General features: G+C 52.9%; 8 protein-coding genes across 8 annotated transcripts; 5 read left to right on the top strand and 3 right to left on the bottom strand.

Moving 5' to 3' along the window:
* Window positions 1-717: 717 nt before the first annotated feature.
* BGZ61DRAFT_188737 (uncharacterized protein) lies at window positions 718-1,891 on the bottom strand. Its single transcript, XM_046237781.1, has 2 exons — window positions 1,645-1,891; window positions 718-1,594 (listed from the first exon to the last, which is right to left on the bottom strand). The coding sequence occupies exons 1-2, from the start codon at window positions 1,717-1,719 to the stop codon at window positions 1,097-1,099; spliced, it is 573 nt and encodes a 190-aa protein (XP_046108020.1). The 5' UTR covers window positions 1,720-1,891; the 3' UTR covers window positions 718-1,096.
* Window positions 1,892-2,007: 116 nt separating this feature from the next.
* Window positions 2,008-4,018, top strand: BGZ61DRAFT_447238 (kinase-like domain-containing protein). The gene is made up of 4 exons (XM_046245313.1): window positions 2,008-2,450; window positions 2,556-3,138; window positions 3,186-3,469; window positions 3,508-4,018. The coding sequence occupies exons 1-4, from the start codon at window positions 2,054-2,056 to the stop codon at window positions 3,714-3,716; spliced, it is 1,473 nt and encodes a 490-aa protein (XP_046108019.1). The 5' UTR covers window positions 2,008-2,053; the 3' UTR covers window positions 3,717-4,018.
* Window positions 4,019-7,036: 3,018 nt separating this feature from the next.
* On the top strand, window positions 7,037-7,287 carry BGZ61DRAFT_447233 (uncharacterized protein). Its single transcript, XM_046245312.1, has one exon. The coding sequence runs from the start codon at window positions 7,056-7,058 to the stop codon at window positions 7,245-7,247; it is 192 nt and encodes a 63-aa protein (XP_046108018.1). The 5' UTR covers window positions 7,037-7,055; the 3' UTR covers window positions 7,248-7,287.
* Window positions 7,288-9,217: 1,930 nt separating this feature from the next.
* BGZ61DRAFT_188696 (uncharacterized protein) lies at window positions 9,218-11,602 on the top strand. Its single transcript, XM_046237780.1, has 2 exons — window positions 9,218-9,724; window positions 9,773-11,602. The coding sequence occupies exons 1-2, from the start codon at window positions 9,288-9,290 to the stop codon at window positions 11,538-11,540; spliced, it is 2,205 nt and encodes a 734-aa protein (XP_046108017.1). The 5' UTR covers window positions 9,218-9,287; the 3' UTR covers window positions 11,541-11,602.
* A 3,571-nt stretch (window positions 11,603-15,173) lies between these two features.
* BGZ61DRAFT_279628 (uncharacterized protein) lies at window positions 15,174-15,359 on the bottom strand (the record flags this gene model as incomplete). The annotated part of the gene is made up of 1 exon (XM_046238443.1): window positions 15,174-15,359. A coding segment is annotated over one exon (186 nt), but the record flags the coding sequence as incomplete, so codon positions are not given.
* Window positions 15,360-16,029: 670 nt separating this feature from the next.
* Window positions 16,030-16,437, top strand: BGZ61DRAFT_346459 (acyl transferase/acyl hydrolase/lysophospholipase; the record flags this gene model as incomplete). Its single annotated transcript, XM_046239882.1, has 1 exon — window positions 16,030-16,437. One exon carries the CDS (start codon window positions 16,030-16,032, stop codon window positions 16,435-16,437), a length of 408 nt encoding a protein of 135 aa, XP_046108015.1.
* A 281-nt stretch (window positions 16,438-16,718) lies between these two features.
* BGZ61DRAFT_447230 (uncharacterized protein) lies at window positions 16,719-17,009 on the top strand. Its single transcript, XM_046245311.1, has one exon. The coding sequence runs from the start codon at window positions 16,777-16,779 to the stop codon at window positions 16,939-16,941; it is 165 nt and encodes a 54-aa protein (XP_046108014.1). The 5' UTR covers window positions 16,719-16,776; the 3' UTR covers window positions 16,942-17,009.
* Window positions 17,010-17,552: 543 nt separating this feature from the next.
* On the bottom strand, window positions 17,553-20,183 carry BGZ61DRAFT_530108 (uncharacterized protein; the record flags this gene model as incomplete). The annotated part of the gene is made up of 2 exons (XM_046253514.1): window positions 17,553-19,857; window positions 19,921-20,183. The coding sequence occupies 2 exons, from the start codon at window positions 20,181-20,183 to the stop codon at window positions 17,553-17,555; spliced, it is 2,568 nt and encodes an 855-aa protein (XP_046108013.1).
* Between the last annotated feature and the right edge of the window lie 4,151 nt (window positions 20,184-24,334).

Here is a 24,334-nt window from a genome sequence, read left to right as displayed (position 1 = left end):
AAGGCCTGTAGTTGTTGTTCCACTCGTCTTTCCAGATGCCCTGCTGGATACAACGCTTCTTGACTGTTTGAGCAGCGAGCTTTTCGATGTCTGGGCCGGGCAGCCACAGAACTGGGGGAGGATCGTGATGCAGAGAAGAGACGGGTTCCGCCTTTCGTCAACCCCGCACAAGCACAAGCGGCACCGGGCCATCGCTCGGGTCTATGGCGGGAGAGAAGCGTCGAATTCCCAGCAGTTTTCCGGGCCTGTGATCCAGGGTCTGGCCGTGCTCCGGGAACTTGGGCGGGCGGTTGGTTAGCTGGCCAAGTTTTCTTGTGAGTTCGGCCGAGATGGCCCATTGGCCAGTCATGAAGGAGGCCAAGTAATGCTCGCCCGAAGCTATCGGCCGCACAGATATCGCTGCCTATGCGTTAACTAAATCATGCTCGCGTGCGTGTGTCGGTCGACTGCGTGTAGCAAAAGGCACGGCACCCGGAAGCAGAGCAGTACCTCGAGAAGTTGGGGGCGGAGAGTAGTGTCCTAATTCGATAGCACCGGAGGGCTCATGTGAGGCCATCGCGAACTTGCTCGAGCCGGCTGGATGGCGTAAGAGGTCAAGGTTGGCACCTAAAAGCGGCTGTTCATCCTCGGTGAACACTCCTGTCATCCCATACTCATGCTTCAACATAACTGAGGACTCATGCTTCAACATAACTGAGGAACGCACAGCAATACTTGGCCGATACATACAGACACTGCATCGTCAGCCGAGTCCCCCGGACCTCAGCTTCACGCCAACTCCAGCAGCGGGAAACACCATTCAAGTCGGTCAATGGACCCAGACGACCGAGAATGGGTCAATCATCAACCCCGGCCTCGATGCAGTTCTCTCTACCGGTCACGTCAACAGCGTAAAACACGGTGAAATCACGATTGCGCCTTAGTACGAGCAGCTCAACACGCCTCATTTGGCATCTACCGACAGGCCGTGGCTACTGACACGCGATAATCTACGGCCGTCGAGCCAACAGGCCGATCGCCTGTCAACTTGTGCGGCATCTGGCGTTGCATCCGAGTCGCTGCACCCCTCTGCTTCAGCCTTGTCCACCCGTCTCATTCACGTCTGTCGGCGCGGTCTCAATCGTCTTCTGGTCCGACGATGGGCCGAGCCAGTCGGAAGGTTCGAAGCCGTTCGCTTACGCTTGAGCGGAGGGTACGCCCGAGACGACCTGACAAACTTTGCCGTTGGTTGAGCCGACACGCGATCTTCCTCATCTTCTCCGACCCGCGATGGCAGCTGTGGACGGACATTCGGGACATGCTCCTCTGACTCCGAGGGCGAATCCGAGTCGAGGCGCAGCTGCTGCTCGTGAAACTGCTGCACCCTCGCCTTCGCCTCACGCGCCTCCTGCATCGGCGTGCGCGAGATGGGCCACTCCTCGGCAAAAGCAGCGCCGTACATGTTGACGCGGATCTCCTGTCTTCGAACAAGCTTGTTCAGTCGGTCCGTGAGGGTCTGGGCGAAGGTGGGATCGATGGGGGCATCTCGCAGCGCTGGCGTCGGCGGCGGGTGGACGAGGTGGGCGCCTTGTGACGACACAGGGCACGGGAGCCTCTAGACATGATCAGCCAAGTGAAACAAGATTTCTAGGTCGGGAAGCATACCCCTTCTGCCTTCTCAAAGGCCAAGGCGAGCCAGTGCGTCCATCGGTAGCTGAGGTGCGGAGTTGCGACCGTCATTCGCGGTGTCGCTCTGAGCGTGATTCTCGACGCGGGCGGGGAGTTTCTGGAGATCCGAAATTGCTTTCAACGCTGTCGATCATGGCGGTATACGTTTGCTGGCCGTCATGGCGGGTTTGGGCGTTGGCGACCGGTGGTGAATTGGACCGTCCAGGCGACCTTTGTTGTTTCGAGGAATTTGCGTCGGCTGGCGACCAGGAGGAGAGATGTCACTTCCTCACGTCATGGTCCGGCTGAAAGCTAATCCGCTCCATCGGCCCGCCGGCCGATGAAGTCCAACCGGGGCCATTCACCCCGGCCTAACTTACAGTGCCGTTCCAGATTAACTACCGGCATGGCGTCTCCAAGCAGCAATGCCACGAACTGGGATCCTCTTGGGGCGAACTCTCCAGCCGGCCGTGCTCTCATCATCCTGCGACCAGAAAACGCCGCTGCAAAATTGGCCTTCTCCGAGGTCGTCGACTTCATCCAGGAACAGACTCACCGGGATGACGAGAACCTGGTCCGCATTCAGTCTCACTACGCGCAATTCATCTGGTTCGCCGACGAGCAGGTTTCTGATCCTGCCGTCACACGTCTGGTGAACCAGAGAAGGAGTGTTGGAAGCTCTTCACCCTCCTCCTCGAGCGAACACTCGTCGCCTCCGGTGACTATCTGGACTGGATTTTACTTCCTGGATCCGGACACCTCACCTCTTATACACTCTCTGGGGTGGTCTGGAGGACGCCTAAGTAAGAAGAATGCCGCCTTGGGACAGCCTGTCGTTGACCTGCTATTGACGATATTGCGGAAAACGCAACTCGCTTGATGGTATGCTTTCATCTCATTTTCGAAAGAAACACAAATGGCCTGCGTCAGTCTCGACTTTGGCGACTCTGCTGTTATCAACAATATCTCGGTAAGCTCTCAAGGGAGTACTGTAGCCTGTGCAAATGCAGAAAACTCCATCTTGTTGGGAGATCTACGTTACACACTCGAGAATGCACCGCACTGCCGGCGTTCCGAAGGCCAAGCGAGGCTCCGTGACTATCTGACTGCCATCCACGGCGATGACCAGCCAACCAAAGAAGCCCTTCTCGCGACGCCCACCCCCACGATGAATGCCCAGACCATCGGGTCGTACACCATCACTGCGGCCGGCATGGTCGGCAAGGGCTCCTTCGGACGAGTGCGGCCGGCAACTGGTCCGGATGGCAAGCTCGTGGCGATCAAGACTCTGGAGAAGGCTGGGAATACACAGCCTATCCGTGAGAAAATCGACATGATCAAGTCCGTCTCGCAGATTGCCACCATAGAGAGGCAGACCAACATTTTATCCTGCGTTGAGTCCATCCACATGGGAGGCAACATACACGAATTTCATATCGTGCTAGAACCCTTTGTCGACATCACTTTAGACAGGGTACCATTACAAACGCAGTAAGGTTATCTTAACGACTACAAGCTCGGGTCACTGACGGTGGTAGCCGCACAAAGCTGGAACTGATACTCCGCGACTGTCTCCAAGGCCTATCCTTTCTGCACGCCCACGACTTCGTCCACACGGATATCAAGCCGACAAACATTGGTCTCGTAAACCTGCGGCTGGATCACGCTCACAATGAAACCTCATCAGAACTCCCTCCACGTCCACTCCGCGCTGTTCTGCTCGACCTCGACTCGATCGAGAAGATCCACCACGGGAGGAAGACCATCCCAGCTCGACCGGGCACCAATGGAACTATAGGATTTCACTCCCCGGAACACGAAAGTTCGAATACGACGGGAGGACTGACGTGTGGGCCTTAGGCGTTAGTCTCTTCAGGGTTGCATTCGGAAGACTTCCCTGGTCATTTGGAACACAAGGGAATCCGTGGAGGAGGGACGTTTCAGATCGTGGGCCAGGCCGTATCAGTTTCCATTCAAAATACCGAGCCGCCATCACTGAGATATCCAACCAGGAGAGGATGCTCGGAGGTCAGTTATCCCAGTCTCTAAATATTATTCCTAAATACTGACATCCTGCCAGCCGCGCTCTGCGAGTTCTTGCTGGCTGCCTTTCTATTTCCGCTGTCAGAGATCCCATCCCAGAAGGCGGTCCGGCCCAGCAGCGCGAGGTGTTTATCTAGTCTGCTCCGAGCGTCCAGCTCCCTCAGTGCGAGAGAAGCGAAGAGGCAGGAAGAGCCAGCTTCTCAGGAAGCAGAACAAGGTCGCCCGTCGAAGAGATTAGCAGGGGGCTGACCGTTGGTATCGTAGAAGGTGCGCCGACCGGAGAGTATCAATATATACACTCTTTGATGGCAGTATTGTGTGATTTGATTTTGATACTGGGCTAACTGGATATCTTGCCCCCAGACTTGGGGGTTAAGCTTGAGTTGAAAATACCCTCCGTGATATTATAGTCTACTTACAATCGAAATTGTTGGGAAATTATGGGACTTTGCGTGTCTTGGAAGGCAGTGTATCGTGAGGCAGTTAACCTGAGGACTGGGAGAAGAATGCCTTGCCTTTATGCCGCGAGACCGACAGGCAGCTTTAATCGACCTGTCGCACCTCTGGAGAGACGTGTATCTGCAGCTAGGCCACGCTTTCATTGTAGGGGGAACATCCAGCGATTTGCAAGTGCGTTGAGTAACTACTATCACTTGAGAACGCAATTCTGCCTTCCTGAAGCCAGTCCCGATACCCCAAGTTGCATGTCTGTCACGTCTTACACGGCTCACAGCCAGTGAAGTCGCTTCCGTCCTTACAAGCCTTGTTGATGCCCTTGACCATGTTGATCCTCGTCCACTGGGCCGTCCTTGGCCCGGCCGCCTCATTGTGCTGATGGAGGGCGGAGCGTGGCATGGCTGAGTTGACGAGAACTCCCGGGCTTCACCAATAGCTTCTGTACGGCCAATGACACACGCTCGTCCTGGCCAACCTCGGACGGAATCAGTGTGGCCGGTTCAGTTCGCCTCACACGGTTCTGCAGGTCGACAAGGCTGCGGCCAACCTGCACGCAACCCTGGGGCCTCGGATTCAATCAAGGGGAGATAACTGTACGAGCGAGCTCCTGACGTGTTCGTGGAGATGACGGTCCTCGCCAGGAAACATGGGGTCGGCTTGGTGCAAAGCTCCCGCCTTGGCTGGAGAGTGGGAGGGTCTCGTTCCTCATGTGTACGCCTGGAGCCCATCGTCCGAAGGGTGCGGATGGATCGTGCAGGAGTACAAACATGGCGCAGATCGCCTCAAAGGCTGGCGTCAGAACGGTCTTCGAGAACAATTGGAACACTTTGCCTCGGATGGAATCTATAGTAATACTTAAAATTAAAAATTAACATTAATTATATCTTTAGAGCTTCTACCGAAATTAAAAGAAATCTCCAGTAGAATACTTAGGAATAATAATAAGTTGCCGGATAGCTGATACTTACTTATCTTTCTCAGAGGACAATATAGCTCTATGGCCGGGCAGATATACTAGTCTGCTACCTAAGACCCTTATATACTATACAGATCACTCCACAGTCCTTCCCACAATGGGTACTGGCTCCCTGCCTATTGTGTAAGAAAGAACAGAGGAATTGGGTTATAGCACGCAAGCGAAAGCGAGCTGTGGGATTTCTCCGACTAAATGTTCTTCTCTACGGAGAAAATTGTCCTGGCGAAGAAGAGATCACGGCCGCATTCAACCGCAACCTAACGCAGCCCGTCGATGCCGTCCTAATCGTCGGGACGAGGTTATCGATTCCTTCGCTAGCGAATTTCACTGAGCGTCTCTGTAAGGTGGTAAGAGCAAACAATCCGGACAATCTGGTCATATGGGTGAGCAAGGAGTCACCGACGCTTGGTGGGGGCTTCCAGTCTCTCATCAACTTTGAGTATCTCGGAGACTGTGACGATTTTGCTTCAGCGATGTCTGGATAGATGAAGGCTTGTATTGAATAACTCTGTCTGCTGCTTTATGCTCAGCTACATTCTCAGGATTGGTACTCAAGGATAAATTACATCGTCTGGGGCGGTAATGCATGATGATTCATTGAGCGGGAACAAGGTAGTGTTTAGTCTGTTAACTATATTATATAGGTTGACAAACGTATACCCTGATCTACTTCATTCCTTGGATTGGACTCTATACAGCGCCTTAGAAACCGAATTTCCATACGTCATCAGGACTTACCACAGCCATAGTTCCGGGACTTGCTGTGGCCGTGAACCGTGGTTGACAATATTGCGAACCTGTCTCGGGGTCGCAAGGGAGCTCACTGGTTCGGAAGGCCGTTCGACTAGCATGAGGCCCTCCATTCCACCGAACAATAACATCTCCTTCCCACAAGCGCCGACGTCTCTCCTGTTCGAGTCCGCCGCCGACCGACGTTGCTAATCACGTGAAAAGGTGCGTGAGACTTGATTGGTCAGTTGCGTAACTGACGAGTGATTGTGGGTCTTTAAGGGGCGGCGGCTTTCCGTGTCTTCGCGTCCTCTGGGAGCCTTTTCGGCTCTTCGTTCCTCAAGGCATTAACTTGCTGTGTTACCTCACTTTCCTTGTGTTATGATTACTCTTGCCTTCCGTTGAGGAATTAACTTAAGCAATTTCCATCGGCTTCTAGCGCAATGCATTTGCCACCTCTGAGTAGTATATAAAGAGTGCCTAACAGCCGGTAGTGGGTGGGGAGGAGGTCAAGGGAGTGTAGTTGATGAAGGATTGGCCTTTACATGATTGCAGCAGCTTGACGACGGCCTCGTGCCCGCTCTCGGCGGCATACGACAGCAGCGTCCGACCATTACTGTCATTTGACTCGATATTGGCTCCCTTCTCGAGCAGCAGCTTGACGATGGACCTTGCCTTCAATTTATTTTTCCTTGGCACCGGCTGTTAGTCGGCTGCTAAGTCGTGCAACCAAGAACGCACGTAAATCTCGGCTACGACCCATCTTTGCCTTAACAGAGAGGGAAAAATGCGCGTTTTTTGCTCCCGAGCTCGAAACCACCACCACCGATAATAAGATGCAACGACCAGTGAGGCTGCCTACTCGTGAACCTGCACTGTAGGCAGCCTGGGAAGGCACTGGATTGGACCTGCGTCATCACCTACGCTGTGCGAGCGCACGCTGCCCAGCAGACCCGCAAGCTCCTAGTCCGACAGCTGCCTGCTTGCATGCTTGCGACTAAGCATCTGCCCCGCATCTGCCCTGCCTCTGCCCCGCCTCTCGTCGGTGCGACCTCAAGTCGAACTTCTCTTGTGGCAGTGATACGGAACAAAAAAAGGTGGGTACTGATGGAGATGTTACGGTACCATCGACCCCGACTCCCCGCCCAAGCCATGAGACTAATTCGACATGATCTGCGGCACTAGCACCGGCGTGATTGCCATTATGCTGGGGCGCTTGAGGATGACGGTTGACGAATGCATCGCTGCCTACACGTCTTTGTCCGGTGCGTGGCCTGAACTCTGGGAGTCCTTTCAAGCCTTTGACCGCGGAAGAGGCACTGCCATGGCTAACAGGCGGCGCTCCCACCACATGGCATTGGCTCTGGCAGGTTCATTCTTTGAGCTTCTTTCATGAATCAAAAAGTGCCTCTGAGTCAACGCTTGAAACTCTGCGGCTTTATTTACCAGAATAAATGTGAAACTTGGAGCTGGCCAGGAGGGTGCTTTGTGACCGCACCACCGACTGACTAGCGCATCGCGCTGCTCTACCCTGGTCTGTCATCCTTCCCCAGGCGCGGCCAGCCAGCCCTAGTCAGATCCAGGCCTAGCAAGTAAGCCACTATTCGGATCACGGCCGAGGGTTTCTCAAGCCCAAATCGGCTTGCCGTCGACCTTCTCGGACTGACACCAAGTCTCGCTCGCCCTTCACAGTATCCACTTCGTTGTCCGCGTTCTGATGTTTCTGCCTGTGGTTGGACGAGGAAGACAACGAGCGGAAACCCCTTTTAAATACTTCCGAGTCTTCAGAGAGATTTGGTGAAAGGGTACACGCGCGGTCTGGCTCCGGCCTTGATCTGGAGTCCATCAAGATTGTGCACAAGGTTGACCTGGGGGAGTCCAGCAGGGATCCGAGATGGAGACCATGAGCACAAGCAAGTTAAGCTAAGGTCCTGGGCAGAGACTGCAGCTTCATGTGGGGTGCGCCCGTATCCACTATTGAAGCCCACGTGGCAGCTCCGGCTCTCGGGCGTCCATGTTCTCGCGCCGTTATGTAATGTGGCTGCCGCGTGCTACGTGAAAACTCGTTGCAGTTACAACTAATAACGGGGGGACGCCATTGCATTGGGCATCACTGAATAGACACATCGAGGTGGTCAAGCTGCTCATTGAGAAGGGTGCTGACACTACAGTTACAGCTAAGGACGGGTGGACGCCATTGCATTTGGCATCACACCTCGACCGTCCTGCGCACGTGCTGCCGAGGACATTCAGCTTCTCGGCCGTCAGGTCAACGTCCAGAGAGCAAGCAGAGTGGCTGTAGGTGGCATTTATCTTGTGTTACTACCACTGCTAATGACAAACCGCAGATTGCTCCCATCCCCGCCGTTGCTCCCACCCCCGAGGTTGCTAGCGCTGCTGCCTCCACCTCCACCGACCCGCCTGACACCCATCCTCGCACGAGCAAATGAGTGGCCGTAGTTACCCGCTCAAGACAGACAGCTGAGGATGCCTAACGGATCCCTGGTCATGCGCCAGCTTGATTCTGAGACCAACACTGTGGATTCGAGGTGAAGCCACAGATAAAGACGGAACAGTGCTGCTCTGTCCAGTGATTTGGATGTGATGCGCGAGAAGCGGGGCGGGTTACATGATCTTCAACATGTGGACTGCACTTGAGATGGTTTCCCACGAGGTAGGTCTCGGCCACCTAATGGTTGATAACGCACTGGGTCAGCGTCCGCTGCACTTGGTAAAGCTTTGGGCAATTGCAACGGTGACGAATGACAGGCTTTACTAGACTGTCGGACCAAGCCGCAAGTCAAAGCTCGGGCTGTGCCCGGCTCGGAACCTTCTCGCCTCTCTGGGGAAGGATCCATCACCAAGTGTGCCGACGTTTTCCGACCTGTTGGTCCTGGACGATGGCAGCTTCGCGCAAGACACCACTCCCCAAGTCGATACTTGCCTTTAACCACATCGTAGAAGATGTGGCTCGGTGCGCCCATTGTTTTACACTAATGAATTTTGGTTGGATCCACGCATACTCGGTCAGCTCGGTGATGTCGCATTGACTGCTACGCCAAAAGTGGAATGAACACTCCGCTAATGCGTAGTGCAACTGAGGCCTATATACTGGATGTGACAGGTGACCTTCTCGCCCGACCCGCTCCTCGTGGCGTCAGCCCTACATTACATTCACTGCGGTTTGGGCAATCACATGGTTGCTCCCTCCAAGGTTAACTAGCCCAGTTATCCAAAATTCGCACCGTGACAGTAGACTTCACCACCACGAAAACGTTACGAAGGAAACCGGCCTGTGCTTCGAGGCTATATCTAAGCCGCCCTTCCCCGCGTGGTCAACCGTTTCTTTTTCCATCACCTTGCAATCTTTAGGCCCCTTCATCGTCGTACCCGCTACTTGATCCCCTAGTCAATCAAAAGCTATCTCGGATCAGATATGGATCCTGTCGCGCCTCTCTCCCTTCTCGCCGAATTTCCTTTCCCCGGCCTTGCTATTAGTGTTCTAAAGCTCTTCGATGGTTCCAAACACCGACCTCTTATTGAATGGGCCGATGGCCATAAAGATACCGTCGAGAAGGCTGCCAATCTTACCTTCGGTGGCCCGGACCAGGATGAACCCCCCCCTTACAGAAGCACGAAGGAACATAACGCTAGATTTGAGATTCTGGAAAAACACCGGGGCGCGTACGACGAGCTTATTCGCATGCTCCAGCCAAAGCAGAAGCGTAAGGTGAAAGAACTCATTCGCAATGCTACAATCAACGCGCGGTGGTCAAGAGTGTGTGAGCTTGCGGACATTATGAAGGAACAGGGTAAGAGATTGGAGAAAGCGCTGCATTATGATTGGCTCAGATGGCAGCAGGAGCAGCATCGGTCAGTTGGCACAACGCAGTGAGTTCAACCAGTTCTAACGGTTCGCAGAGCTATCCTTCAAGCACTCCAGACATCCAGGCAGTTTACGAACGACACAGAACGAAACGCTATTCCCATAGAGGAATATACTCGGCCCGCAGATTGGCGGGGAGAAGTGACTGGTCTTTCGAGAGTCCAACGAAGTGATCGAGGTCCACCATCAACTTCTCTGGTGCTGCCACCAATCCCCCAGTACACCAGCCCACAGGATGCTCAGATTGAAAGGCTGAACCCAAGAATTGTCTCCATAGGGGACAAATACCACTGGAACACCCAACTAGAACAACCGCCGACGGTTGTAGCCCACCTCCATAAGAATGTGCAGCGTCAGACTGGGACAACAGCAACACCTTCGTGGGAAATAACTCAACCAGATACTCTCACCAGGGAAGGAGACGATCCTGGGACCCGAGTCTCACGGAGAATCGTCAAACGCACTTTGAGTCTTCCTTTACTTAGCGCCTCCCTTATCCCAGATCACGCTATCTCCTCTCGCTCCGCCTCAGAGGCCCTAGAATCGGCGAGCTCGGCCGCGAAGGAGACAGTTGCGTCAGTCGCAGGAGCCATAGCTACCACTGCAAACGCAGCCTCATCTGCCACGTCAAGCTTACCACCGGGTGATGTTCAGAAATTCGCCATAGCTACCGCGGTATTTGCTGGCGCCGTTGCTGCTAGCAAAGCATGTGATAGCTTCACAACGGCGCAAATTGGATATCGCAACGCCAATATAGCAAGACAGGTAGCTAACACCGGCAATCGGAATGCCGAAATAGCTTCTCAAACCGCCATTGCAGCAAGAATTGCTGCGGATGCCCAGGATTTGACCGCAAAAACAGCTGCAGAGAAGTGGGAGTTCGAAAAGCAGAAGAAACTTTCGGGAGCGAAGGAGGATGTTCAATCAGCTCCTCGCAACGCGGGACGGTCAGGCGGTGGTGATGATGACGACGAATCATCTGGGGGTCACGCCTCTGACGACAAATGTGCACACTCTGCACCCGTTGCTCCAATGGCATCGAAGGCCGTGATGCTATCCTCGCCTAGGTCGTCACGAGTTCCACGCTTCCAAACTCCTCCTCACCGCGCTAAGATGCATCTACCTCGTCAGCGGCAGATAGTATCTATTCGCGCAAAAAAAAAACAGGCCATGAAGACGACGCGGAAAGGCCAATTCGACCAAGACATACCGCTTCTTAACAGAGACAAGGAAAGGGCTTTGGAACTGCGCCTGGCGGGGTTGAGAGCTGTGCATAGTCCCTTCTCCACTTCACCTCCTCCGTCTCATCCACCAGTCAACGGCAAATCAACTCCGAAGCTTACCAAGCGCCTCGGCGAGAATATATCAGCGGGACCAGGTACCGAAACTGCTCCGAGGGCTGAATCTGCAGCCAACGAGGTCAACATAGGGAACTTCAATGAAGTGCACAGTCCATCTGCAGACGAAGACGGATACTTCGACAGGGAAGAGAGCGGACACACCAACATACCTCTTCGTGTGTTACAGAGCCAGTCGCATGCCGGTGAAGAAAAACAGGAGGTCCTTCCCATTGACCATGAATCTTACTGCAATGCCTCGCATAACGATGGAGCAGATTCTGATTCTGTGCATCTGATTGGAAATGAGGCACGAGAAACGATGGATGAGAACCTGCCTCTTGGCAGTGAGGATCCCCCAGCCAACCATGTGGCTGATGTTGAGGAGGATGAGGCGGGACCAGACAGTGTACTTCCGGATGGGAACCCGAGTGGGGCCAATGGTGTGCCCGGTAAGGAAGATTGAGTTATTTCATGTTATACTTCGCCTTGAGAATGGAATTCGTACGGAATGTTACTATTCTTTCCTCCCAACCTTAGCCACCGCTAAGCATTGACATCTTGAACTTCCTGGTTAATCAAGAATGGCTGCGTCTTCTTAAAATGGTCTGATATGACACCCGTACGCTTCTAAAAGCGCTCAGCTTTGAATTGCTGAGAAGTAGCCTCTATGTGTTTTCAGTTTCCTCTTCGTCCCTTAACACCTCAGTACCAGGGCTTGCCTTTCCTCCGATCCTACAGGTGAGCCTGATCCCCTCCTATCCCGTCCATACCGTAATCCGGCATAAGTGAAATCATTCTGACAGAATGGTTTACGCTACGGAAGAAGTGGTGAAGGCCGCGGCAGGAAATTATAGAAATGGCAAGGAAGTGATGGCACTACTTCTCGACCGACAAGGAGACAAGATCACCATCACGGACAAGATGGTATCTATCATTGTCGAGAGGTTTGACAAGGACGTGATGGCGCTGTTTCTCGACCAACAAGCAGACAGGATCACGATTACAGAAGAGGTGGCGAAGGCTGCAGCAAGAAATTCTGGAAGTGGTAAGGAGGTGATGGCGCTACTTCTCAACCGAGAAGGAGTTCAGATTACGACCGATTGGTATGGGGGCGGGCGGAACGATCTCGCCAATCTAAGCAACCCGGCGTAAATGCGATAGCACCCGTGTATCTCGTCTGATGAGCCGATATTGAATCCCTCCCAGATAACCTAGACGCACAAATTAGTTTACGGGCAAGGAAAGAGGAGGGGGCAATAGCAAAAAATATACCGTGCAACTCTCTGTGCGCTGCGCAAAGTCAACGCGCCAAGTAGCCCCTTGGACTAAGATAATAGGAATGATTAGAAAGCCCTGGGGCCCATAATTTGGCAGGGACTCAAGATGTCGAAACTGGACGTGCAGCTAGGTAGTAAGCTATACGGAACCTATAATTAAGCTGTCGGATTTGCTACTTTTAATCTCGATGCCGATAGCAACGGATATACTAGCCTTATTGCTAAGCTGGATATAGATAGTATAATGGCAAGCTGGACGGAGCTGTCAGTAATAGAGTAGTCATATAGTAAATTTCAAATTATTTAGCAGCTTAAGGAATATAATATAGTCGGCTTTAGTATCTACTACGGCAACAGGGCTGGCCGACGCAACTCGTACGGTTTATCGGAACATTTATGGAAAACCGAAGCGCCAGGATCAGACTGGAAGAAACAACAACCCCCGTCTACGACATCAAGTGCGGGCTTCCTCAGGGATCCCCTGTATCCCCGATCCTCTTCCTCCTCTACATTGCTGATATCTTCCTGGATGACCCAAAGCTCCGCTTTAGATACGCAGACGATATTGCTCTATATAGGACGAGTCTATTGCTGGAGGAAAATGCCAAACTCCTTAGCAAGGACTTAACTAGTATTATAGACTGGGGAAAGGATAATAAGGTCGCCCTAGACCCAAAGAAGGGAGAAGTAATCCACTTCAGCCGAAGATATAAGAGACCTGTCAGGATATCAGCCCCAGATATTATCTCTTTAAAGTATAACTATATAATTAAGCTAATAGATAAACCAGCCGTCCGATAGCTGGGTATCTGTTTTAATAGATAACTTAAATTCAGCTACTATATTTAAGAGAGAGTAGGCAAGGCAAACAAGCTAGTACAGCACCTTAGAAACCTGTTAAATACAAAAAGAGGACCTCCAGCAAACCTGCTACAGAAGGCTATTATTACCTGCATAATCCCAGTCCTCCTCTATAGAGTAGAGGCCTGGTATGAAAGGCCGATAAAAGCACCCCAGTATATAGCATACACTAGGCTCGGGAATGTAGCTATGATACAGACAGAGGGTATTAATAGAATAGACGAGACGATGAGAAATGCAATCCGAGTGATCCTGCCAGTCTGGAAGATAACCCTAAATAATACGCTCTATCGAGATATAGGAATCCCGACAGCTTGCGTGGCTCTGGAAGACGCAAGACATCGATTCGGCCTGCGAATCCAAGCAGTATATAAAGACCACCCCTTAGCCATAAGGGCCCAGAGAGAGATATAGAAGAAACACTTCTACAACAGACGCCCAGCCGGATCACTTAAGCCGCTATAGACTCGACTGCAGCGAGCCAGTATGCTGCCAGAAACCTTTCCAAGGCCTAGACAGGCCCTAGGAAAGCGCCTAACAGCAGCCATCTCGGTCATAAATAACATAAATAAGAAGAGGCTGTAAGGAAATTTAAATAATGGCAGAAGGACCTGCCAGATATGCATCTAGTGGCCTTCTCGGACGGATCCTAAGATAAAAAAGAAGCCGTCAGATGGGGCTATACAATCTATCGGGAGGGAAGGAAGATCGCCCAAGACAAGGGACGCCTAGGGATAGCAGAGGTCTTTGACGGCGAGGCTGAGGGGGCAAGGAACGCCCTTAAGAGGGCCTGCCGAATAGATGCAGGAGCGCAGATACACATCTGCATCGACAATACATCCGTTATCGCCGGGCTTCTTGGCGATGCACCAGCCAGCTCGCAAGACGCCTTCCTGGAATTCCAAGAGATCGCCCAGGCGGTCGCAGTCAGTATACGATGGGCCCCGGGGCACGAGGATATCGAGGGCAACGAGGAAGCAGACTGCCTAGCAAAGGAAGGGACGAAGATGCTGATGGACGACCCAAGCATATCCGCGACCTACGCCGGCGCGAAACGAAAGATCAGAGAGACCAGAGACCGATACTATTAGGACTGGTGGCAGGAAGCTCTCCTAAGATACAGAAGCTACTATACCCTGGGTCTTAAGATAGCTACTCTGAAATGCCCCAGGGAGCTCAGTCTGCCCCGAGATACACTCTACTATCTCCTGGCCTGCAGATCCAGCTACGGAGACTTCCAGAGCTATTACAGACGGTTTAACTATAAAGATACAACTAACTATACATGTGGCAGGATAAAGACCCCCGAACACCTAGTCTTCTACTGGAAGGTCCAGGGACTTAAGTTCTAGTAGCTCCGGCTAAAGCTAGAGCCCTGGAATAATAGGAAATACTAGACCAGACTAACTAAATAACTAGAAAAGTTTATAGTTTTTCTTAAGATTACCAGATTCTATAAAAAGATATATCCAAACCTAAAAATAACCTATATATAACTAAAAATAAGCTAGCTCTAGCTAGAGATAAGCTAACCTATTAAAATCCAGAAATAAACTAGCCCCTTCTAACTCTACTCTCTCTAATACCCCTTTTTTTTTTTTTATATAACTTACTAATAAATAATAACTAAGTATATAGCTTACTATAAAGTCCTAAAACTAATAGCTCTATAAAAACCTAAAATTAGATATAAGCTCAACTAGCAGAGCTACAGAAATAATATAACAAATACCAGTAGCTATTAGGCTTAATTTACAGGATATTCTTAATATAGTAACCTCCCCTAATACAGTAACTTCCCATATATACAGTATCTCTTTAGATCTAGATAGTCTCCTGCACGCCCTATGCCCTTCGGGAGGCTGGAAATATCTATTCCCCCCGGCGTTAAATAAAAGAAGAAGAAGAAGAAGCAGCTTGACGACGGCCTCATGCCCACTCTCGGCGGCCCACGATAGCGGCGTCAGGCCCCACTCGGGATCCCTCGAATCTACCTTGGCTCCGTTTTGAAGGAGGAGACGAACATCCTCTGCATAGTTGAACTTAGCAGCTATCAATAAAGGTGTGCGACCACTGGAGTCTTCGGAATTCGGGTCAATACCTTGTTCGAGTAGCTCTGGCGCCGTGTACTCATGCCCCGTCTTATCGATCCATACTTCCCTCTCCTTCTTATTATCCTCCGGCTCAAGATACGATATGCAGTCTACATTGGAGCTAGCTTTAATTGCAGGACTGCTTATTCTTAATTGTAGTAACTGTATTTAATCTTCCTCAGTCGTGCTTTAAAGCGAGAATTTAGAGATATATCCTGCCTCCTTACTAGTCAGGAGCTTTATAAATTCAGCTAGAGTCTGTCTGTAATCTCCAGCTTCAGAAAATCCAAGGCTGCTTGCTTGTAACTTAGTATTTTTGCTTTTACTCTTGGACTCGAGCTTCGCTACTTAGACCGAGGTATTCGAATCTCCAGCCTTATCCTTATCGGTATTAGGTAAGATGAAAAGAGTGATATCCTCCATATAAGCGGCAACGTATTCCTATAAGGCGGATAGCGAGAGTTCCTCTCTGCAGATAAGGCAGGAATCTTGCTTGCTTTCTGAGATATCAACCGGGCGATTGCATAGATAGAGGCGGTGTGCCCGTCACAGCATTTATATGGGATGGCAGGCGAGGCGGACCAGAATTTTTGGAGGATGGCATTTGCATTCGAGTCCCTTGCGCGTGGCTCGGTCCGCAAGCTTCACCCAAGTGGACCCGCCTTACCCGCCCGCGACCCGCCACCCTTGGATCCTGAAGTTAGCCGACTGACGTGGACCTATGCCTGGCAATGACATCCGCCCACTTGCCTTCGACGGCGGCGGAGTCCATGGCCTGTCCTCGCTGATAATTCTACAAAATCTCATGTCTACCATCGACCCCGACTCCCCACCCAAGCCATGCGATTACTTCGATATGATCTGCGGCACCAGCACCGGCGGCCTGATCGCCATCATACTGGGGCGCCCTAGGATGACGGTTGACGAATGCATCACTGCATACACATCCTTGTCCGACAAGGTGTTCGAGAAGAAGAGCCACAGGGTCAACGCCAACGGCCAGTTACAGGGCAGATTCGATACTGTGGCGCTGGAGCAGGCAGTCAAGCAGATCCTAGTGGACAACGGCCATAGCAAAGACGCGCTTCTCAAAGATCCCTCCAAAGCAGCTTTCGCTAATCTATTATAACGTAACTTCACGTCTAGACCGTAGATGTAGGGAAAGGTGACGGTTATGGTTCCCAGAGGAATACGGAGCGTTTCTCCACATCAAGTCAGGCACCTGGAGCTCGCGGTTCCGGGGTAGGAAGGGTGGGCCGTTTCGTCGATCATCGAGGTGCGATCTAAGTGGGGCAGGGCGGCTGAACTGCGCGGACACCAGCCATAATCCAACCGACACTTCCCGTACGATGCAGGCCTGTCGCTCCAGATTGGGCGGGCGACGCAGTCGGACAGCGCGGCAATGAAGACGATCGCTTTCCTCACCTTGGCATTTCTACCTGCCACGTTCATCTCGGCGGTCTTCAGCATGTCGTTCTTCTTTTATGATGCCGACGTGGGCTGGACCATGTCGAGCAAAATCTGGGTGTATTGGGCCTTTGCCATTCCCGTGACTCTTGCTACGTCGGGGTTCTGGTACTGCTGGCAGCAGGTCATGGCACGGGTGGGACGCGATGGGGTCCTGCAAGGATAACGCCGGTGCCGAGACTGGCGCCCAGGTGCCTTGAGATGAGAAACAGAAGGCCAAGTGGATAGTGGATTGGAAGTGCTTCGAATTGTCCAAATTGTATCCAACCAAGTTCAAAGGCGAATGAGTAACGTTCGAGCGAAGTTATGTGACAGGCACAGCCATCGGTCTCGAAGTCTGCCTGGCAACTAACTTGGTCCACACAAGGTTGGAGGGAGTACCAACGACCTGGACTCGTCGCGCTAGTCGAGGGCTGGCCCGTGTCCAACGCGCCCCTGACGTGACGCGCTCCCGCGATAAAGGCGACCGACTGATGCCGCATCAATGGGCCGCAAGATGAGCAAGCGCTTGTATAGATCAAATGTTATGTGATTGCACTGTCCGGGGGACCATGTTCAAGGCTCACCGGGGCAAAGGGCGTGAAGTCGGTCCACCGGTTGCTGCAAGAATGTACCCCATGTTAAGCCAATCACGGCGATTCTCGAACAATATGGTTTACTTCACTACAGAGGTGAATCTTGGGCCCGAGGTTGTAGTACCCCAGGCTGTCTGTCTCCTGGAGCTGGCTGTGGTCTTACTTGCACTATGTTGTGAATTTGTGACTTCTTCATTTCGTCTTAAGTGCTCAAGCCATCGCCAATACGTCGCAACCCAACTTGCTCAGTCTTCCAGCGTTCAAGAGCTCGACCAGACCGCTTCGTGAAGGGGTGGTCCGGCCCCAGGATTTTACGTCTCAATTGCGAGCATTGCTTTATCAACGCAATAGCGTCATCGCCCCGGTCTTGGCTTTTCCAAGTAACAGCAAGGTCATGCATGGCTTCGAGAGTGTCGGGATGCTTCTCCCCGAGCACCGCCCGCCGTAGCTCCAACACCTTGACCGAGATCTCCTCGTCCTCGTCGTACCGGCCCTGCGTATGGTATATCGTCGCGAGTAACCTCATACTCCGGATCGTATCTGGATGCTTCTCCCCGAGAACCTCCCGCTGTAGCTCCAACACCTTGACCGAGATCTCCTCGGCCTCGTCGTACCGGCCCTGGTTATGGTATGTCGCCGCGAGCTCCCCCATACTCCGGATCGTATCTGGATGCTTCTCCCCGAGAACCTCCCGCTGTAGCTCCAACACCTTAACCGAGATCTCCTCGGCCTCGTCGTACCGGCCCTGCGCATGGTATGTCGTCGCGAGTGACCCCATGCTCCGGATTGTATCCGGATGCTTCTCCCCGAGTACCGCTCGCTGTAGCTCCAACACCTTGACCGAGATCTCCTCGTCCTCGTCGTACCGGCCCTGTGTATGGTATGTCGCTGCGAGTGACCCCATGCTCCGGATTGTATCCGGATGCTTCTCCCCGAGTACCGCCCGCTGTAGCTCCAACACCTTGACCGAGATCTCCTCGTCCTCGTCGTACCGGCCCTGCGCATGGTATGTCGTCGCGAGTGACCCCATGCTCTCGATTGTATCTGGATGCTTCTCTCCGAGAACCTCCCGCCGTAGCTCCAATACCTTGACCGAGATCTCCTCGGCTTCGTCATACCGGCCCTGCGCATGGTATGTCGTCGCGAGCTCCCCCATGCTCCGAATTGTATCTGGATGCTTCTCCCCGAGCACCCCCCGTCGCAGCGCAAACGCCCTCACATCCACCCGCTCCTTCTCTCTCCACCTTCCGCGGTCGAATAGATAGTCCGAAACTCGAGTTAGAAGGTTAGTTACTTCAACTTCCCTCCCACACAGCTCCGCCCAATCGCTCACCCGCACCGCATGCGTCAAGAACGTCTCGCATTGTGCCCACATCTCTCGCTTGCGTTCAGGGAAGAGCTTTGTAATGACCTGTAGTGCAGCATTTGAGAAGTATACTTCGGCTCCATCCTCCCAGCCACCCTTCTTGGCATCACGCTGCTTTCGGAAAGATATTCCTATTATCTCCCGTAGTCTCGACTTTGGCTTCGTTGGCTTTCTTTCTAAGAGCCTCCTTGAGTTGAGGCCATACCGAGTAGCCTCCTGCACAAGCTTGTGCATTTCAAAGCTCCGTTTACCCTCTTCTGTTCTGTGTGCAGTAATAAATGAGAACTCCTTGAGCCGAATAATAGCTCTATCCACCTGCTGCTCGTTCTCAGGCAGTCCTCCCTTCTGCCTATTATTGCTAAATATAGCAGCCGCCGCTATTACCTCCAACGGGATATTCTGGTTATCGAGATACGCGATAATATGCAAGGTCTTGTATGCTATCTCGTTCTCCTGCCGAATACGATCGATCGAGATATGCCACGTTTCCAGGATGCTATTAGGTATATCGAGTCGTCGGTGTCTGTCGAATTCTGTCTCTTTCAGGATGCGCCATCGCTCTTTTCCCTCGACCAGTCTCGACAAGTACTCCTTGATAGGTGTCGACGTCCGCCGCATATACGCTCCTGCTTGAGAGATAGCCAGGGGGAGCCACTGAAGCTCCTCGAGCAAAGCCGTGGCATCCTCGAGCTCTTCGCTCCTGGTCCTTTCGTTTCTCGCCGTCTCGAGCAGCACCTTTGCCTCGTCGACTGTCATACGGGCGACCCCGATGCCTCGCCGCGGTCCAACAAGGGTGCCAGCGATCCGTTCATCGCGGCTCGTCCAGAGGACCATTCCCGTAGGACCTCGCGGGACGTAGTCCAACAGGCTTGCTGACTTGTCTGACGTCTGGCCGACGCCAAAGAGCGCCAGGTCGTCGGCGTTGTCAAGGACGAGCAACCATCGCGGCTCTGACTCGATGCGCTCGCGCACGACCACGAACAGATCTTCACCATCGAGCTTGCTGTCCAGGCCGAGCTTCCTCGCGATCGTCTTGTAGTCGTGCGCGAGCGTCGTCTCGTTATCGGCGTGGACCCAGAAGACGGAGCAGGCAGGGTCGCTGCATCGGCGGTACGCGTACTCGAGCGCGATCTGGGTTTTGCTACGCTGGTTAGCGGGGCATCGGAGCGGCGGCGCGTCAGAGCGACGGGAGGGGATCACCTACCCCGACCCACCAAGACCCCAGAGGGCGGCGCTGCCATATTTCGGCGTCGATGGAAGGAGTGCGTCGAGCTTGGCGAAGAGGTCCGACCGACGGACGACATCCTCGTTGCGGGGGAAGGGGATGACGCGGTAGGGTTTAGGAGCCGGCGACGGTGTGTCGGGTCCGTTGAAGTAGAAGTTGTTCGATCCGCCGTGGGACGCGTGTGGGGCCGCGATGGTGTATTGACCGTTGACCGACCCATGAAACTGGGTGGATGCGTCCATCGTCACCACCGCCACTATGAGTGCATAAATCTCTGCGAGCGACAAGACATTCGCAAGTGTGAGCGTGGTAGAGTGGATGGCGAGAGGTAAATAGCAAAGTGCAGCCTCGCCTGCTAGGATAGTTGTTGGCGCAGCCCATCTTTGGATGACCCCGCAGCTGAACAGCCGTCGACAACACCACGGGCCTGTCAACACGCGAGGATAGCTCTTTCGCCCGCCGAGATTCATTAAGCCGCGTCAAAAACAGCCTTCTCAATCGCCTGCTCGTCCTTGTCTCCCTCATATCATGCCCGCTCCGCGACCTTCCAACCCACAACCCAATAATATGTTGAAGGGGAAGACACATAGTTCAGAGTGGCGGACAAATATATTAACCAAGTATCAGCTCTCAGCTTTAAAGTAATAGTAGAATCTGCCACAACACTGGTCAACTAGGTGGTAGGCTGTGGGAACCCCCCCGCTCTCATCTCGAAAGACGAGCGATTGACGCTTTTTAGAGGCCATACGTCATTGGTTCCTTCCTTTGCGAAAGTCGGTATGCCAGAACGCGAGCTCCCAATCTCCCCATTTCTTGCACTCGGAGGCGCTGACAAGCTGGACTAAGAGCTTAACCCTTTCCTTGGTGAGAGCACGCACTGCCCGCGTGAGAGAATCGCGCCCATCCTAATTTGTGTTCTCATTTGGAAGCCGAGGCGTTTTCAACTTGGTGCCCCAATATGGATGCTCCCGCAACTTATCGAGGGCCGATCCATCTAACTGACTGTTTCCATTCCGGCTATATGTGGCGAAGGCAGATTGCTGCTCACGTGCACTCGCACGCGCTTCAACCCTCGCGGGAAATATTGATTGGGCAAGGCTGCGCGTACGCTGAACCACCCAGGGTTTTCGGGCCCGCCACCAGAGGTTGCACTCGCGAATTGCCGTACACGCAAAACCCCAGTTGGCCTAAACTAAGCATCAGTTCATGCAATGCTCCCATACAGCTAGCTTCCCATGCATACTTCAGCGACGCTTTAATTTACGAATCACCCCCGCATGATCAGCTTCCAGCCCGCCTACATGATATAAAAGCATCATCATTCCCCCCAATTTTTTCTTTCGTAGTAATTAGGAAAGTCCGCTATAGACGTCACCATACACTCAAATATTATCTTATCTCACATTTCTAGAAACATAGGCGCTCGGGGTCTTAAGTGAACGGTATTTTAAGGTAAATAGAAAGCAGTGCGAATACTGCAAGCACACTGTGCTAGTAAATCCACGGGATACACGAATACCTTCGGTGCTCTGGGATTATCAGAATGACCTTCGTCTCCGGAAGCACTTCGTTTCCCTGCGGCCGAAGGGCTAGCATCGTGGTCGTGGAGCACCGGTCTATTTCCTTGGGAAGCCTGGGCTGCGGGCAATGTGAAGTGCGGGGATGGCGTTGGCGCTGGCGTGATGGCAAGAACCTCTCGAAATTTCGGCGCGAACTCTTGTGCGCGATCGTCGTTGTTAATCACACTTGTTGCATCTGACAGGAAGGGTGCATTGTGATGTGAATAGAAGCTCTTGATTTCTAGCTAAGGGACGGGCCTAAAGCCCGTCTTTTATACATGATGAAGACGGCTGCTGCCGGAGGCGGCAGTCCGTCGCCGCCGCACAGGGGCCGGGGCCCTGTGGGTCCTAGGGACCGGGATCGCGGTCACAGGGCCGGCGATGTGGTCTGATGATAGTTGTGACATACCCCCCCAGGTTGAATGGGGATTCAAGCTGAATAGATAGGAAATGTAGGAAAATGGCCTTTGTTGGAAGGACGGTTGTTATATAGGCTAGGAAAATAGGGATAGGAAATTGAAGGAAAAGATTGATAGAAGGAAATCGGGCTCTGCTAGCCCTCGTCGTCTGTCTCAATCTGTGCCTCGATTAGGCTCCTGATATCAATAAGTCCTAGCTGTCTGACGAAGAGTTCAAATTTCTGACCAGGCAGGGGCTTGGTCAGACCGTCTGCTAGCATCTCTGCTGTTTTTGTGTATGAGACTTGAAACAATCCATTGAGATAGGACTGTCGGGCCCAACAGCTGTGGATATCAACATGCCGTAGAGCTGTTCGAATCCGCGGCATCTGCAGGGTGATGAGCCGGATCGTCTGTTGGTTGTCGCATTGAATGACTAGCTGTTGGTCTAGCTGAAGGTCTAGCTGTTGGAATAGCCGTTGGGTAGCTAGGGCTTCCTTAGCTGTGTGTGTGAAGGCAAGGAGCTCGGCTTCCGTAGATGAAGTTGTGACTGTATCCTGTTTTCCGGCTTTCCAGCTGATAGGTCCGCCGAATAGGGTCATTATCATCCCTTGGGACGATTTCCGGGTCTTCGGGTCGTCTGCGAAGGCTGCGTCTGACGCAACTAGGAATTCGAGGTCCTGATCTGTCTGATTGGCCGGGCCCGGGGCGGCTGCCGGTCCGGCTGTTGATCTGGCCGTTGGAATTGCGATTTGAATGATCGGTGGATTAGGGCTTTGGCCGCTGAATTGGATAGCTAGATATCGGGTTGCGTAGAGATAGCTGATGACCCTATCTGCGATCTGGTGATAGTCTTCCGTTGGATTGAGTAAGTGTTCTGCTAGCCGGGCTGCGGCCTTAGCTATGTCAGGCCGGCTGATGACTGCGATATAGTTGATAGACCCGACTTTCTGTTGGAATAGGATCACCTGGTCCTGCCGGGCTTGATATGGGTTTTTCTGTAGGTCGTTGGCCGGCAGGGGGTTTCCTTTGAAATCGTCAGCTAGCTTGACCTTAAAGCGGGCTGCTGTCTTCTCGATGTATGAATCCTGACAGAGCCATAGCTTCTTAGCCAGCTTATCCCTTAGAATTCGGATGCCTAGGAACCAGGAAAGGTCCCCTAGGTCTTGCATCTGATACCGCTGCTTGAGCCTATTGACCAGAGTCTCAGCAGCTAGCTGATCCTTCATGCGATACAGCAAGACGATATCATCAACGAAGAAAAAGACAGTCAGCCAGCTGTTATTGCAGATACAAGGGTCTTCTGCACACTGTTGCAGACCTAGCTGCTGGAAGGTCTGAAGGAGGTCTTGTTGCCACAGTAAGGGCGATCTGCGCAGCCCGTATAGGGCTTTTCGTAGCCGTAGGCTCCATCCGTGCCGTTTGAATCCATCCGGGCAGCGGATATAGACCTCTTCGTCTAGCAGGCTGTTGGTGAAGGCGTTGACTGCATCTAGCTGCCTAGCCTCTAGCTGGAATTTAGCTGCTATTGCCATGAGGACCCGGAAGGACCTTCCTGCTAAGGTTGCTGCATAGGTCTCTTTATCATCAAGAGGCTGAAGATCTCCTCGGACACAGAGCCGGGCCTTGAATTTCGTAAGGAACCCATGCTTATCCGTCTTGTATTTGAAGACCCAGGTCGTCGGGATAGGGGTCTTTTTGGCCTGTTCGGATAGAATAGCCTCAAAAGTCCCTTGACCCCACAGGTCTCTCATCTGGATCTCGCAAGCCTGCTTGAATTGGCGGCTAAAGGGATGATTTTCTAGCTCTCTGAAGGTCCTAGGTTCCGGCGGAAGGTTCCGTCTGTGGAGCTTTTCTTCTCTTCCGTTGAAGAAGCTGCTGAAAAAGCTAGCCTTTTGGATCGTATCGATAGCTGGCTCGGCTGCTGAGCCGGCTGCTAGGCTTGGAAAGGCTCCTCGGCCCCTGATACGGTCTGAGGCTCGAGATGCGGCAGGCCACGGTCTTCGCGGTCCTCGTGGGCGCCCTTGTCTAGCCGGCTCTGACGTCTGTGTCGGCTCCGGGCTAGGTTGACTGCTAGTCGGGCTGCCGGGCTGTTCCGGCGGCGTTGAAAATTGAGGATCCGGGCTATCGGTTGGCGATGCCGTTGTCCGTGGGGTCGGAAGATAGGGATCTTCGTTATAGTCAGGGTCCTTGTCTTCCTGCTCGTTGAGATCTAGGTCTTGGAACGCTAGATCTTCCGGATCCGCGCTGCCCGGGCTGTCCGGATTAGCTGGATCGGGTGTGTGGTCGGTACGGTCCGTAGCGTCGTCCGGATCCGTGTCTTCGGGCCCGTCTGACCTATCAGGGTCATGTTGATCGGGCTGTTCGTGCTGATCAGGGTCATCGAGGGCTACCTCGATCGTTGACCTGATTTCCTGGTCTTCATCGCTGTCGCTG

This window comes from Ilyonectria robusta (assembly GCF_021365365.1).
Source record: "Ilyonectria robusta strain PMI_751 chromosome Unknown BGZ61scaffold_5, whole genome shotgun sequence".
Lineage (NCBI taxonomy): Eukaryota > Fungi > Ascomycota > Sordariomycetes > Hypocreales > Nectriaceae > Ilyonectria > Ilyonectria robusta.
This window is presented reverse-complemented; position numbering and strand designations above follow the sequence as displayed.

Coding starts and splice junctions, on each gene's coding strand:
- BGZ61DRAFT_188737 (XM_046237781.1), bottom strand. CDS start 1,719: ATGACGGTCGCAACTCCGCACCTCAGCTACCGATGGACGCACTGGCTC. Junction 1,595..1,644: donor CCTTTGAGAAGGCAGAAGGG/GTATGCTTCCCG, acceptor GATCATGTCTAG/AGGCTCCCGTGCCCTGTGTC.
- BGZ61DRAFT_188696 (XM_046237780.1), top strand. CDS start 9,288: ATGGATCCTGTCGCGCCTCTCTCCCTTCTCGCCGAATTTCCTTTCCCC. Junction 9,725..9,772: donor TGGCAGCAGGAGCAGCATCG/GTCAGTTGGCAC, acceptor AACGGTTCGCAG/AGCTATCCTTCAAGCACTCC.
- BGZ61DRAFT_447230 (XM_046245311.1), top strand. CDS start 16,777: ATGTCGTTCTTCTTTTATGATGCCGACGTGGGCTGGACCATGTCGAGC.
- BGZ61DRAFT_447233 (XM_046245312.1), top strand. CDS start 7,056: ATGCTGGGGCGCTTGAGGATGACGGTTGACGAATGCATCGCTGCCTAC.
- BGZ61DRAFT_447238 (XM_046245313.1), top strand. CDS start 2,054: ATGGCGTCTCCAAGCAGCAATGCCACGAACTGGGATCCTCTTGGGGCG. Junction 3,139..3,185: donor AGGGTACCATTACAAACGCA/GTAAGGTTATCT, acceptor TGACGGTGGTAG/CCGCACAAAGCTGGAACTGA. Junction 3,470..3,507: donor TCACTCCCCGGAACACGAAA/GTTCGAATACGA, acceptor TGTGGGCCTTAG/GCGTTAGTCTCTTCAGGGTT.